This window comes from Eptatretus burgeri, chromosome 2, assembly GCF_056783735.1.
Source record: "Eptatretus burgeri isolate ZD-2024b chromosome 2, Ebu_testis_v1, whole genome shotgun sequence".
Taxonomy (NCBI): domain Eukaryota; kingdom Metazoa; phylum Chordata; class Myxini; order Myxiniformes; family Myxinidae; genus Eptatretus; species Eptatretus burgeri.
The window spans coordinates 93,542,497-93,558,914 of NC_140962.1; the positions used below are offsets into that span (position 1 = coordinate 93,542,497).

At 43.7% G+C, this 16,418-nt stretch overlaps 1 protein-coding gene across 1 annotated transcript in view; it reads left to right on the forward strand.

Moving 5' to 3' along the window:
* Positions 1-257: 257 nt before the first annotated feature.
* The window catches only part of SARS1 (seryl-tRNA synthetase 1), a 37,627-nt gene continuing 21,466 nt past the window's right edge, over positions 258-16,418 (forward strand). Inside the window, exons 1-4 of the mRNA XM_085870311.1 lie at positions 258-454; positions 5,587-5,657; positions 14,254-14,334; positions 14,526-14,684. Of these exons, the coding sequence (XP_085726437.1) occupies positions 319-454; positions 5,587-5,657; positions 14,254-14,334; positions 14,526-14,684 (447 nt within the window). The 5' untranslated portion in view covers positions 258-318. The remainder of the gene's footprint in view (positions 455-5,586; positions 5,658-14,253; positions 14,335-14,525; positions 14,685-16,418) is intronic.

Genomic DNA, 16,418 nt, shown 5'->3' on the forward strand with positions numbered 1-16,418 from the left:
ACTGATTAAAAAAAAAAAAAAAAGCGAACAAAATTGGGAATGAAACGTGTTTTGAATTCCTCCTCTTCGGTCGAAAATGAAATAATAAAAAATCGTGGCGTGACCACGCACCGCACACCGATCTTCCAATAATAACTTTTCCGATTAACAATACCTATTTGTCATTAGAAAGTGCTCGCACTTTCTTCACCGCCACTTTCTTTATTTTCCTCTCTTTCTTCCACCTCTTCTTTTTTCTCCTCACATCGTCACTTCCGCTCTCTGACTCCTCCCACCTTCCGTCGGCGGCGCATCGACTTCCTGGTTGCGTCAGACAGCATGGTGTTGGACTTGGACCTTTTTCGTGCAGACAAGGGCGGAGACCCTGACGCGCTGCGGTCGAACCAGCGGCGCAGGTTCAAAGACCCGGCGTTGGTGGACCGTCTGTTGGAGGCGGACACGACCTGGAGGAAATGTAAGATGTCTCCTCGTTAGTTCGAACGAATAAGTCGTCTTGCTCGTGTTTGAAGACCTCGATCTACGAGTTCGCCGTTTGAAACGCGTCTCTTCCTTCGATGCACTCGTTCCCATGGAGACCCCCCTCTCCACGGAGGTAGTCGGTTGTGGCGGAGGGATGACAATCGACATGTGCTTCTCTCTCTCTCTCTCTGAGGTGTTTCACCAACTCGTGCCGGAAGATGGAACTCCTGTTTGAACGTCCATACGAGAGACACACTGATGAATCTCCCTGCCTGTCAAACACCAGGCTGACGGTTTATATCTCTGTCGGGATTCAACCCCTGGCTAGACACGTCAGAGGCGTGTGTGTGTGTGTGTGTGTGTGTGTGTGTGTGTGTGTGTGTGTGTGTGTGTGTGTGTGTGTGTGTGTGTGTGTGTGTGTGTGTGTGTGTGTGTGTGTGTGTGTGTGTGTGTGTGTCCTGCCAATCCGTCTCCTGATCTCCCGGAGTTCATACAAAATATGCATTGATGTCTGCTCGTGTCTCTGTCCTTCGTGTGACTTGTGTACAAGCTCCACAATGAGTTATACCATTTGTAGATCTTTGTCTGGTGTTGGCTTAATGGTTAGGGTGGTGAGCTTGTGATCTTAAGGTCCTGAGTTCAAATCCTGCTCAGCCATTGAATTAATACCAGGTGGGGTTGACTCTGCCTGTCATCCTTCCGAAGTCGGCAAAATGAGTGCCAGCTTGCTGGTATCCCGTGTCGGAGGGCCGACCCATCCAGGATTGTTCCCAATAGCCAAGGAGACGGCTTAGGCAACACCGATGCTCTACACAGAGTATGGTCCCAATGGATGGATTTGTAGATCAATTTGAGCAGTGACGCTTGGACACAGCGCTGTCGAAATGATGGATGGGCTAAATATACTCGTACTTTGTCTATGTTTCCGTGGATACAGAAGACTGTAACCTCAAAGTTTGTCTTTTGTTTGCGTTTTTCATTTATTTAATTTGACCCGAACCTGTGGGATCGGTGCTTCGGAGACTGGGGAACTGCATCGTAAAGTGCGTGACCTCTCGGATCAATGTTATGCTGGGTATGCCATTTGATGACTGAAGCGGCTGGTGGAAATAAAATATCCCACAGTGTCTTTCCCGAAGAGTTGGCGAGTAATCGCCGGCACCCGAGCAAAATTGCACGTCCCTGCCCAAATTGCTTTCTGCCAAACGCCGGGCCTGACCAGCCGGTTTGTGAACGACTTGGGCCAAAAACGTTCCCTGACCCACCGCACAATTTGGGGTAGTAGTAGTAGTAGTAGTAGTAGTAGTAGTAGTAGTAGTAGTAGTAGTAGTAGTAGTAGTAGTAGTAGTAGTAGTAGTAGTAGTAGTAGTAGTAGTAGTAGTAGTAGTAGTAGTAGTAGTAGTAGTTGTAGTTGTAGTTGTAGTTGTAGTTGTAGTTGTAGTTGTAGTTGTAGTTGTAGTTGTAGTTGTAGTTGTAGTTGTAGTTGTAGTTGTAGTTGTAGTTGTAGTTGTAGTTGTAGTTGTAGTTGTAGTTGTAGTTGTAGTTGTAGTTGTAGTTGTAGTTGTAGTTGTAGTTGTAGTTGTAGTTGTAGTTGTAGTTGTTGTAGTAGTAGTAGTAGTAGTAGTAGTAGTAGTACTGTCTTGTAGCTGAGAGGAAGACCGAGAGATACGCGCACTCGCTCCGCAGCCGTCCAGCCTGGGTTTGAATCTTCGCCGAGCTATAAACTGTCATCCTGGTGTTTCACGTGCAAGGTGATTCATCAATGTGTGTACTTTCCCTCGGATGTAAATTAAACGGGAATCCCACCTGCCGGCATTTCTGGTGGACATTCATGATCCCACTGTGCTCTTCGCAAAGAGTATGCGAGCCATCGCCGGCACCCTGAACAAATTGCTGTATTGCCATAACCAGCAGAGGGCACTGCATCAGCAGCACGACCACACACTCAGCCAGTGATGCCACCCGCAACCTTGTGCTATATCCAAACGAAGAAGTACTATATTTGTAGTAGTTGTAAATTATCAATGTATATCCATGCACAAATGACATTTCATGTGAGAAAATGGGGCAGACAAAAAGACCTCCTCTCCTCCCTTCCACAGTTGACCTTTTGTGCACAATAAATAGCCCCGTGGGGGACTGATGGTTATTTCCCAAACAGGCGGGGTTGAAAATGAGGCATTAGGGGGGAGGGCCGTGACCCCCCCCCCTTCCTGAAGTGGTACGGTCACTGGAAGCACAACTGAAGTGAACGACAATGTCCTGATGTTTATTGAAGAATTTGGTCTGCATCTGGCCGTCGGTTTCTGAGTCATATTTTAAAATAAATTACCTGAATTTAAGGCAAAAAACCCCTTTTCAGCCTCCTATTGCGGGTGGATCCAGATGGGGACTCTCTCTCTCTCTCTCGCTCTCTCGCTCTCTCGCTCTCTCGCTCTCTCGCTCTCTCGCTCTCTCGCTCTCTCGCTCTCTGTCTCTCTCTCTGCCTCTCTCTCTCTGTCTCTCTCTCTCTCTCTCTCCAACCTCAACTGATTGCATTGTTTCTTGGGGGAAAATTACTTTCGGTTTACACGTTTTCAGCTGACACAATCAATTCTCGGAACGCAACTATTGCGCTAAATGAGGAATTGCTGTATGTGACACTGAAAGTGGGAATAATGAAACAAACGGTGGGAAACACACCCTACCGCTTGTGGCACCACCCTAACATGGCAACTCGTACTATAACTTCGTGGGAGGTGGAATTTAAAATGATTTTTTGAAAAAACTTTTTTTTTCACCAAAATCTCAAAATTATAGTTTTCGATTGAAAAATTGATGGTTTTCAGGTAAACTGGATTTTAGGATCCCGGATTTGTGGCTCGTTACATGTATAAGCTTTGCTCGACATTATCATCGTGTTGATCATGGAAATAATGTTGGCAGTTAGCCTATATTTTATTGTTATTATGTGCATAAACAAGCAAGCTAAGTTAATATTGTGTTAAATAAATTTGATAACTTAAGTTCAATATATATATATATATATATATATATATATATATATATATATATATATATATTTCCAGCAGTGTGTGTGTGTGTGTGTGTGTGTGTGTGTGTGTGTGTGTGTGTGTGTGTGTGTGTGTGTGTGTGTGTGTGTGTGTCTGTGCCCGCTGTTTCTCGACAACCGCTGGACCGATCTAATTGAAACTTGCCAGGTATATTGCTGGGGCCCTGAGGATGTGCCTTTTAAAGGTTTGATATTAATCGGACAAGTGCTTTCCAAGTTATGGCCATTTATTTACCAAACCAATGGCAAGAAACGTTGTTGCGTGGGCGTGGCCGATGGGGAAGGGAAGCTCAGCCGCGTTCGCCATTACAGGTTACAACGTACGGACTTCCGGAGAGTGATGACTTCATGTATTCTAATAATTTCTCAATTTCTTATGCGCATTTATAGATAAACACAATGCCGCAAGTTATGATCATTTTCATATGAGACGGTGCATACATTTCGGTAACATCAGAGTGCTGGTGTGCTCCGAACCAGGAAGTAATTCTTTTTTTCTCTCTTCTCTTCTCTTTTCTTTTTGTTTTTCCTTGCGATGACATTGCGAAAAGGCAAAATACGTTGTCGCTAATTGAATAGTTGGCCATTAAAACCTAAATTGCGAATCATCGTAACTGTGATATGCGAACTTCCGCGCCACGCACGTACGGGCACGCGAGAGCGAAGAAACGGCCTGTGTGGTTGTTGTTTGTTGCTCGCGTTTGGAATATTTATTTATTTATTTTTTATTATTATTTTTTTTTACGGGCACGTACTTGTATCTATAATTCCAGCAGTGTGTGTGTCTGTGTGGCCGTGACCGCTGTTTCTCGACAACCACTGGTCCGATCTAATTGAAACTTGCCAGCTATATTGCTGGGGACCTGAGTATGTGCCTTTTCAAGGTTTGATATTAATCGGACAAGTGCTTCCCAAGTTATGGCCATTTATTTACCAAACCAATGACAAGACACGTTGCTGCGGCCATTTATTTACCAAACCAATGACAGGACACATTGCTGCGTAGGCGTGGCCGATGCGGAAAGGGTGCCTTAGTTACCGTGGCGTAGGAGTGGCAATGGTCAATGGCAGCAAATATCATGGCAAGCAAAGACAGGGAGGTAAACTTGATTTTAATTTGGATTTCAATTAACTCTGTGTGTGTAAGTATCACAGCAGTTGTTACTTCAATGCAAGCGATAATTCGTGGCATGCATGTGAACATTCCGTACGGGCACGCACCACTTCCGGATAGTGATGACTTACTGTATTCAAATAATTTCTCGATTTCTTTTGCGCATTTATAGATAAACACAATTCCCCAATCCAGTCGTCGTTTACGAGAGCGAAGGAACGGCCTGTGTGGTTGTTTGAAACTTTTTTTTTTGTTTTTCTTTTTTTCGGGGGGGGGGGGGGGGGTTGCACGTATGGCCACACACGTACGGGCACGCGAGAGCGAAGGAACGGCCTGTGTGGTTGTTGTTTCTGGCACACGGTTTGAAAGTTTTTTTTTTATTTTTTATTTTTGCACGTACGGCCACGCACGTACGGGCACGTACTAGTATAATGAAATTAGGGATTAGGCATATAATTGACATTATATCGGTCATCGACCCACCTACTCTTTAAATATCGGTATCAGTATCGGCATCGGCCCTTGAAAAACCCATATTGGTGGACCTCTAATGTATATGTAATTCACAGGGGAGACAATATCGAACAAGACTGAGCAATTTACAAAGGTGGAGCCTCACTGGGGGCATATAGATTCCAGTAGATCTGAGAACTAACTATTTATATTGAAGTAGCTTTGTGTGTGGACTCACATACTCATGCACTGATATACAGACCCATTACAACAGCCTCTTCCATCCTATCAGAAAAGGGAGAGGCCAATGACAACAAAAGGTGAATATGAAGGTTCCAATGAATTTTAATTACTGTACTGGTCACCCTATCTGGCCTTGCTCAAATTCCAGCGTATCACAGCTGGAAGAAAGTTCTGCACATCCAAAATGCTATTTAGAGCTGGGATTTGGAGCCTAGATTGTGTAACCAAGTAATTGTTGACACATGCTTTACTGGGTCTTTTGCAGGCAGATTCCGTGTGGACAACCTGAACCGCTTGAAAAACCTTTGCAGCAAAACAATCGGCGAAAAAATGAAGGTACGACAATGTTGCATGAAGTTCAGACAGCGCAGGAGCTTGTGCATATATTACATACAGGACGAGGATTTTATGGGCACAGTATCCTGCCATTCCACGATATACAAGGGCATTAATCAACTCGAGAGTTCGTAGAACATGATACCCCGTGCAGTGTTTGACCAGGTTTATACTGTACTTCAATTTTAATAAAATATTTGTTTTAAAGATCGTTTGAAAGAAAATCCAAAAGTTTAGTGCAACTGGAGCAGTCTTATACACCACCCTTATACACTGTAACAAGATGACATTGAGTCACAGTTGAGGAGGTGGAGGCTTTATTGATCTCCATAGAACGTAGCATCACTCAGCAATTTACATAGCCATCGTCGGCGGCCTTGTCTTCACCCCGGATACTGTACCCTCTCACATGTCACGCCCACTTCCCAGGGGCTGCTCTTAACAGCTCCGATTACTGTACATGCAGCACCCTATCGAACACATTCAAATACTGCAAAATTGGAGGAGGAAGTATCCTTGGAAATATGATGAAGGCGATTTGTGTACTACAGTGTTCAATTATATAATTCAACTTGAATGAAGGTTTAAAGGCATATAAATAAATGAATTGCAAGTTTTATCGCTGTTTTACCCAGTGTCTATTTCACCACCCCATCTAACACATTCATAAACTGACAATCGTTAACTGATAAGACAGACGGACCATCTATCCATTGGGCCCATACTCTGTACAGAGCGTTGGTGTTGCCGAAGTAGTCTCCTGGGCTATTGGGCACAATTCTGGACGGGTCGCCACTCCAACGCAGGATACTCGAATGGCTCAATCATCCCAGCAAGCTGGTTCTCATTTTTCTGACCTCAGATCAATGACAAGCTCGGTCAACCTCACCTGGTATTAATTCAGTGGATGAGCAGAATTTGAAATCAGGACCCAAGGATCCCAAGCCAACACCAGGCATATACAGACAGACAGACGGACGCAAATCAATTTCTTAAGCATGCTTTTTGCGACGCATATGTGGGATAATGGATAAATCAAAACGATATTGGTGAACATTGAATCGCAGCATCATGTGTTAAGTACTATGATGGGAATGCCAAACAGGCCATCCTGTATTTGGATTTTAAGAAGGTGTTTGCTTATCTCAAAGCATTCCAAACCTTAGGTTACTGGATAAGGTGAGACCAAGTGTCAAAGAGGTAGATTTTAAACATACAAGGCTGGATAAAGGCTTCGTGATAATAAACTGAGTGTGAATACTCGTAGGTGTAAAAGCGGTAACGAGTGGAGTACCCCAGGGATCCGTTTTGGGACCATTTATAGAAATTATCTGGACCCTCGGGGTGTTGACTGAGTTATCCTCTGTATATACTGTATACAGATAATTTTCAGCTTGAAGGTAATGTAATTCTTTCTGCCACAAGTACGTGGTTTTTTTTTTAGTGTCTAACACAGTAGACGAGACTAATCAATACGAAATGTTCAAGACGAGCTGCTTGATAAATGGCTGGACATCCATGGTTACAAACCTCCTGGATGGAGATGACACCTGACGACCTGAAGATTCTACAGAGGAGTTTGTATCTGAGCCGAGTGCTCAGATGAGAGCCCCAAGCAAACTGTTTTGCAGGTTGTTTTGTGAACAGTGTACATAGGCCATGGGCCAGATGGTGATCATTCCCATCTCGGGTGGCAAAGGTTGACTGTACTTTTTGGAAAGATCTTTGTCTGGGCCAACTTTTTGGGTATGATTTCCACTCCAAATCGGTAGCTTTATTGTAGTTTTTTGGGAAAATAGGCATTTTTGGGGTAAAATCGTGTTTTTTGAAATTTCGACTGTAGAAAAAATATCTGTGACAAAACAACATATTTGAGACTTGGAATAAATAGCTATGTAAAGTACAACCATTTTGGTGTGCTTTGTGTTGGGTTTCAATCGCCGGTTACCATGGCAACAACCATTTTAGGGTAAACAACATGGTTTTTGATAGTGAAACTTTAAAAATTCATATCTCAGAAATGAAAAATGATTTTTGAACCATTTAAACGATAAACACATCCCGATGCATCAGGGCAGTTTTTAAATTCCATAGTATGGGGGTAGGTTTAAGATAAATATATCGTTTTAGGGTAAAAACATTACATTTTGAATTGCATTTCTTGCTAATCTGACAGAAAACCCCGTTTTGAGATCAGAGGACTGTTTTTATTTTATCAACTTCACAGAGTATCCAAAGTCTACATGTATTTATATATCACTTTACATGTACTAGTATAGGTTGTATGAGTTTAGTTCAAATAGATTGGCGTTGCTATGGAAACGATCAATTTTGTGGGTAAACTCGTCTTTTGACGGTAAAAGTTGAAATATTCATTGCTTGCAAGTGAAATAATATTTTTCAGAGATCTGAAGGCTAAAACCACCCCGATGCACACAGAAAGTTGTTTATTTCAAAGTATAGGGCAGGTTGTCAACAAACTACAGTCAAAGCTCGTTACTATGCCACCCGTCGGGACCGAGCAAAAGTGGCATAGTAGCGAGAGTGGCATAGTAACGAGATTTTATAAAAACGGCCTTATTTTCTGAAGTTACCCATCTGTAGTTAATCTTTAGACAAAATTTATTCCAGCAAGTAAAAGGCACGACTGTTGTATAAGCTAAGCGAACGGAGAACATACACACACTAACAGAGTTCACACACTAACATGTGGCATGGCGAGAAATTCACGACACACAAAGCTTTCAAGAATCGTGGGCTGGCGCATCTTCTTTCGGCGGATCTCGTGCATCTCGTTGTCTAGCCGATCGCACGCTTGCATCACACCGGGCTTCCCGCTTCTCTGCTGCATGAACTTCCGGACGGTGCTACAAGCGCGCTGGGCTTCCTCAAACGGAACGATTTCCTCCTCGACAGTTACCTCGTCATCTTCGCTTTCCACCGGCTCCTCACTGCAAAGAATCTCCTCCGCAATCTCCTCCAGCGTGAAATACCCGCCAGTCGTGAGGCGCTCGTCGGCTTCGAGAAAGTCAGACAGCTCGATCTCCTCGTTCTCGTGCATCTTTTCCTCGGCAGGCAGAGCTTCCCAGATGTCGGGCAGCTCCGCATCCTGTGGCTCAGTTTGGATCTCCTCTTCGATGAACTTGGCCTTCGCGAAACAGTTCCTGATCGTCGACTTGCCGACCTGCTCCCAAGCACGCCGGGCGACGTGTAGAGCGTCGAGCAACGTGAACTTGAACTCCTTTCCCTCGTCTATGGCCTCAAGCCGGCGGCATTGCAGCAGGGCTTCTTGTAGTGGCGCTTGAGGTTCTCTATGATTCCCTGATCCATTGGTTGCGGGTGGCTGTCGTGTTGGGTGGGAAGAAGACCAGTTGGATGTTGTTCAGCTCGAGCTCGGGAGGGTGGCCAGAGAGAGTTATCGAGACAGACCAGCACTCTGCGTCCCTGCTGGCCGAGTCGTCCGTCCCACGCACGCAACATCTCCTCGAAAAGCTCCGCCGTCATCCACGCCTTCGAGTTCGCCTTGTACTTGACGGGATCTCTTTGTTCTTGAAGGCACGGGGTTTCTTGGAATTGCCAATCACCAGAAGAGGGAACTTCTCGCTGCCGCTCATGTTTGCCCCAACCAGAAGAGTGATCCTTTGCTTGCTTTTCTTTCCTCCAGTACACCGCTCTCCCCTGAAAGCCATGGTCTTGTTCGGAAGCAGCTGCCAGAAGAGTCCAGTCTCGTCCAGGTTGGAGGCGTCGTCTGCGGAGAACTGCCCGAGTAAGGGCCGGAGAACCTGTTGTTGCCTCTCAAGAAGGGATTGCGAATCCACCGCTCCAGCTTCACCCTGCACTGTCTTGAACGTGATGCCGTGGCGCTTCTTGAAATTGCCCAACCAACCGTCGCTCGCCATGAAGTCTGGAATGTGCATCAGCTCGGCCAGTTTCATCGCCTTCTCCTTGATCAGATCGCCGCTGACAGGCACATTCTGTCCTCTTGATTGCTTCAGCCACATGAGCACTCCCTCATCAAGCTTCGGGTCGTGAGCCTGCGTCAACTTCATGCGCTTCGATGGAAATCCAGCTTTGATTGCAGCCTTGATTGCATCCTTCTTGCTGAGAATGCCCTTCACGGTGGTTCTCTTAACTTCGACGCCCCATTTCTTGCGAATCTCCCTGGCCAACTTGGACTGATTCGGCTCCTTCTTCGCGGCATCGATGATCTTCTTCTCCTTCAGCGTAAAGTCGGTTCGCTTGCGTTTCTGAGCTGACACTATGGGCTGAATTTGAAAAAAAATGATGTCACTGTTGTACGTGTGCCTGCGTGTCTGTGTGTGTGCTCGCGCTTTTTTGTGTCTCGTTGTGCGTGTTGTGATTGGCTTGTTGTGGCTGGCATCGGGGAGAAGAATCGCGTGTTTTGACACAGTCTGACTATGCGCGTACGTATTGAGTTAAGTTGTGCGCAGCTGGACTGTAGTTTGTCGCTTCGCCTTTGGACGTGAGTGTGATAATCGTGCACTGCGCAATACAGACTTTTTCACGACTCGTGCCTTTTAACAGTCACACAGTAGTGGCATGGTAGCGAGAGTAGGGGGTGGCATAGTAAATTTATTTTGTATTGAATTTTGTTGGGACCGAGCAAAAGTGGTATAATAGCGAGAGTGGCATAGAAGCGAGGTGGCATAGTAACCAGCTTTGACTGTATCTCGTTTTAGGGTGAAACCATCAACTATTCAATAGCATTCCTCAATAGAATTGTCAAAGCAGAGATTTTGAGAAGCCTTTGGTTTTAAAGATTTTTCAATCGTACCATCTATCAAAAGTCCATTTTGGCTAAGAATTTATATGAATGCTCTCATATGGCAATCAATAAGTTGAACTAGACTGACGTTTCCATGGCAACGGTAATTTTGTGGAGAAACCATTGTGAAGTGTATTTAAATATTACAGTGTTTTTACATCTTTTTTTTCTTTTCAGGTGACTGACTGATCATGGAAGAGTCATTGCCTCCCCCAAAGGGGTCACGTACTGACTGTGTTATCCACTGCACTGATGACGACACTGATCTTGTGTCACCAATAGATTTCGGTTCATGGACAACTCTGTTAAAGGCTGCAGAAATTCGAGGTCATGGACAAACATTATCTGCTGCAAAAGGTTTATCCGAAGGAGAGATTGCGCCAGTGAAATATCATCGCAGGTGCCGTTCTGTGTTTACCAACAAAAAGGACCTCAATAGACTAACACGTGAGAAAACAGACATACACCAGCAACCCAGCCGACATGGGACACCTCGGCAAGGGGCTGTCTCATCTCTCGTGTACGAGGAAAAGTGCATATTTTGTGATAAAGTTGCAAAATATTTGAAAGGACAGCGTTCTAAGGAAACCCACTTGTGCAGTGTAAACAGCTGCGAGCGGACACAGCTGTCAGACAAGCTGCTGTGCGAAAAATGGACAATAAGATTCTTAGCATAGTCAGTCGAGAGATTGTTGCAGCTGAAGCACATTACCATAGGTCCTGCTACCGGCAGTATACAAAGGCATCGACTACCTCGGACAGTGGAATTGCCGCAACCAGTAAGGCATCAGCAGAAACTCTCTATGAATCAGCTGAAATTACTGCTTTCAAAGAGTTATTTGACTTCATCAGGACCGAAATATTTCCAAATCCAAAGGTTCTGCACCTCACTGATTTGACATCCCGTTTAATTTCACTGATGAACTCGTACGGTTTCAACGAGATCAGCGACTCAACTAAGACACATATGCGTCAAAAATTGGAGAGTGAGTTTGGTGAGTCACTCCATTTCGTCCGAAACCACGGTCGCAGAGTCTTGGTTTACCCTGACACCTTGACAAGGGACGAACTTGCCTGCAGCATCATCGAACTTAGAACGAAAGTTGAAACATTTCTGGCTACACAAAGTAATTCTATGGCAGAGCTATCAAGGGCCGCCCTGCTATTGCGAGGTGACATAAAAAGGCAGGAACTAATGGCTGAATGGCCTTAATTGCCTTGCACGCCTTTACAGGGTGCGATACGGTCAGTGCATTTGCCGGAAAGGGAAAACTGAATGCACTAAAACTTACCAAGAAGACCGTGGACTATCAGCAGTGCTTCAGTGAGCTTGGACGGTCATGGCAAATGTCCACTGAACTGTTTGCAAAGCTTGAAGCATTAACCTGCCATCTCTATGTTTCTAACAGAGCTATAGTTGAAGTCAACCAGTGTCGTTATCAGCTCTTCACATCAAAGAGGGGCAACATGATTTCAGCACAATTGCCACCATGCAGAGGTTGCCTGTTCCAGCATGCCAAGCGGGCAAATTACCAAGCAGCCATATGGCATAGATCCCTTGAATGCACTCCTGAAGTAATCCCACCAACAGATTGTGGATGGTCTACAGATGACAGCGGTGACCTTGAGATTCTCTGGATGACTGGTCCACCAGCTCCATCAGCTGTTTTGGAGCTCATGAGCTGGAGCTGTGTACGCCACTGTGATGCGAAGTACTGTACGTGCATCCGAAACAGACTGAAATGCACTAAGATGTGTAAAAACCAGATGTTTGACAACCAATATGAGGATGACGAAGCAGACACAGACGTAACTGTATATGCAGAGGATGAAAGTGATGATGATGATAGAGATCAAGGAATGTAAATCTAAGACATTTCCATGACAGCTGCCTGCAGGTTATTTTACCTATTGAACAAACAAACAGCCTTAGGGTGTCAGGGTGGTAGCTGGCGTTCAAATTGCTCGAAAATATTGCATTTCTACCAAGTTATGGATTTTTTTAACTTTCACCATCAAAAAATGTGTTTTATCCCAAAATTGGTCGTTTCCATGGCAACGTCAATCTATTTGAACGAGGTGTCTCATCCAACCTAGTATGCGTATACATCTACAGTGATAAATGGACTTTTGATACTTTATAAAATTGAGAAATATTTAAAATGCTCAAAAAACTAGGTTTTCTCTCCATTTACCGAGAAATGCAATTCAAAATGTGGTTTTTACCCTAAAACGATATATTTATCTTAAACCTACCCTCATACGATGGAATTTAAAAACTGCCCAGATGCATCAGTATGTGTTTATCATTTAAATGGTTCAAAAATCATTTTTAATTTCTGAGATATGAATTTTTAAAGTTTCACTATCAAAAACCATGTTTTTTTTACCCTAAAATGGTTGTTGCCATGGTAACCGGCGATTGAAACCCAACACAAAGCAAACCAAAATGGTTGTACTTTACATAGCTATTTATTCCAAGTTTTAAATATGTTGTTTTTTCGCAGATATTTTTTCTACAGTTGAAATTTCAAAAAACACGATTTTACCCCAAAAATGCCTATTTTCCCAAAAAACTACAAATAAAGCTACCGATTTGGAGTGGAAATCATACCCAAAAATTTGGCCCAGACAAAGATCTTTCAAAAAAGTACAGTCAACCTTTGCCACCCGAGATGGTAATGAGAAGTCCATTTTGGGTAGTTGGCCCATGGCTGTCCAGACTCTCAGCATATCCTCCATATGCCTGCTTTTGTAGTGAGTACGTTAGAAAGACACACACACAGACAGACAGACATACACACAGAGAGAATGAATCTGGAACATATTGACTGAGTACAAATACTCAGTTCTAAATATGTTTTGATTAGAACAGTATATCGCCTTGATTTTGTTCTAAATATATTTTGCAGCTGAGTGCTGCAGACGAACTCAATAAACTGGATTATCCAATATTTTGAATTGTTGTAGAAAAATTATTTGGTTACTTAAGGGTAAGAATGAAGGCTGGCAGGATGGCCTCGACTCGAGGTACACACACACTCCTCTGAGCTGTCTTGCCCTGGTTCAAATGTTGAGCCAGCTATAAACTGTCGTCCTGGTGTTTCGCAAGCAAGGTGATTCATGGGTGTGTGTGTGTCGTCCCTCCCATGGACGTTACACTGGGAACCCCGTCTGCCAGCATTAGTTGGTGCACGTTAAAGACCCGATGGTGTCCTTCGTGTACAGTAGGCAAACTATCGCCGGCACCATGGCTAAATTTTAAATTCCTACCCTAATCTTGGTCAAACGTCAGGCCTGGCCAGCCATTGCATGAAATACTTGGGCCAAGCTTCTCCTGGCCAACCCCACAATAATGTGGGAATAACTGTGGCCACTAAAGAAGAAGAGTATGAAAGATATGGATGGACGATTGATGAGTGACGAGATTATTTGTGTAATTTTACAAATGTGGGATTCAAGTACAACCAGATGGTGCAGAGGTAGCACGCTTACTTTTTGAATTGCCTTGTCTGGGTTTTATCAACCCAACCATGAATTGATGGACAGGTGCTTTGTTGTAACAATGACAACAAATTCCTTGGAAGGAACTGTTTCTGTGGCATAATCATGTCCCAGTGATGATGCAAACCAGCAGTCAGGTGTTGCATTGTGCATGAATCAAGCGGTGGTGTAACTCTGTGCCGGCTTATTGTAGATATCAATGTTGAGGCGATATACTGTGTGCATTTTAGGCTGAGCAGAAATCAAACGGTTCCATTTATTAATGACTTGCAATATGTCGTTGTGAGCTTCTGTGCACTTCCACAGAGGAAAGAAGCTCCTGGGGATAACAACCAACTTCCTGATGATCTTCCCATTCTCGAGGACATTGTGGCAGAGAATCTAACTGTGAGTACCATTTCTCAAAGTACTACTTCGTTTTCACACGATGCTCCTCCTTTGCTTATTGTTGGATTTATGACCAGCACATTTGTGTGTGTGTGTGTGTGTGTGTGTGTGTGTGTGTGTGTGTGTGTGTGTGTGTGTGTGTGTGTGTGTGTGTGTGTGTGTGTGTGTGTGTCTCTGTTTTATGGTGGTAGGTCCTCACGGTGACGCAGATTAAGAAAGTTCGCACATTGATTGATGATGCAATGGAACGCTGTGGAGAAGAGTGTATCCAGCTTGAAGCCATGCGGCTGGAAACCCTCAGGGAGATTGGAAACATCCTTGATGAATCGGTTCCCATTAGCAATGATGAGGTATCTACTTTCCCTCACACTAATTCAAAGCTACACAAGCTTTTGGTAGTTATGTGCACCTCCACTTCAGGCCATCCATATATTACATGCACAAGGCAGGGTTTGGAAAAAAGAGAATTGGGAAAGGAAAATATGAGTGTAAGGAATGGATGACGAGGGTGAGCAAAGAGAGTATGTTAGAGGGAAGGGAAAGGTGCATGATATAATTTGAAGGGAGGATGGGGGAAGTTTAAAACAAATTCCACCATTTTCTGTGATATGCAGATAGCCATGATGGAGTCACACTCCCAATATTAGACAAATATAATAAGTTTACCAACTTAATGTTGACAAGTGTACGAACCACTGTGGGAACTAAAGTAAAGCTGACGTTTCGAGCATTAACCCTTCATTGGAAAAAAAGGAGAGATTTGTCGTTGGAGAAAGGATTTCATATATTTGAAATCCTATACAGCTGAAATGCAAATCCTATCCAGGTTCCTCCTGATAACTTCATCTTTGCTTTTTGCTTGTTCGGGTTCCTTCTGATTACTCCAATGCAGGACTGCACCTATTTGGTCTTCCATTTGATTTAAATTGAATTTATTTTAATCCCATTCTACATTAAATTGAATAACGATTAAAAACAAGCAGTCATAGACTGGTACTTACGAAATCGTCAACTTCACCTCTGACCTTGTCTAATAAAAGCTGTCTCTCGAGAAGGTAGTGACGCAAACCAGAAGTTTCTACGATGATTCTGTATCAAACCATCAAAAATCGTAACGTCAACCGAAGCAAAAATCTCCATTTCTCCACGCAATTATTTTATCAAAGTCACAAAACCGTAATATTCGGCCATCCACCAACAATCTTTGCATAATCCGACCGCTTAGCGAGTCAGGCATGCGACGATAACCTTTATTGGGATAAAAAATGACTTTTAAACACCATCTTTATCGAAAACACCGTCAGCGCGCACACGGAAAACTTTTACATCACTCAACGACGCGTCTGCTCGAGCGCACTGCATCACGTGACGACCCGTGACGCGTCGAGTGAAATATTTTTTATACAATCTTAAAACGTCTCCAAAACATCCGATTTTTACCAGAATTTCGACAACCGAGTTTTAAGCATCCTAAGCGATCGCAAAAACCGAAGACAAAATTAAAATTGAAGTTAAAACGAACTCGTAACATCGAGCGAAGCAAAAATCTCCATTTCTCCACGCAATTATTTAATATTATTTTATCAAAGTCAGAAAACCGTAATATTCGGCCATCCACCAACAATCTTTACATAATCCGACGGCTCAGCGAGTCAGGCATGCGACGATAACCTTTATTGGGATAAAAAATGGCTTTTAAACATCATCTTCATCGAAAACACCGTCAGCGTGCACACGGAAAACCTTAACGTGACTCAACGACGCGTCTGCTCGAGCGCACTGCATCATGGGACGACCCGTGACGCGTCGAGTGAAATATTTTTTATACAATCTAAAAAACGTCTCCAAAACATCCGATTTTTACCAGAATTTCGACAACCGAGTTTTAAGCGTCCTAAGCGATCACAAAAACCGAAGACAAAATTTAAATCGAAGTTAAAACGAACTCGTAATGTCGAGCGAAGCAAAAATACTCCATTTCTCCACATTCATTTACAGAATTATGTTTGACCTCACTGTGACCTTGACCTTTGACCGATTTTTGACCAAAATCTAATCAGCGCTAGCCATCACCCTCCTGAATC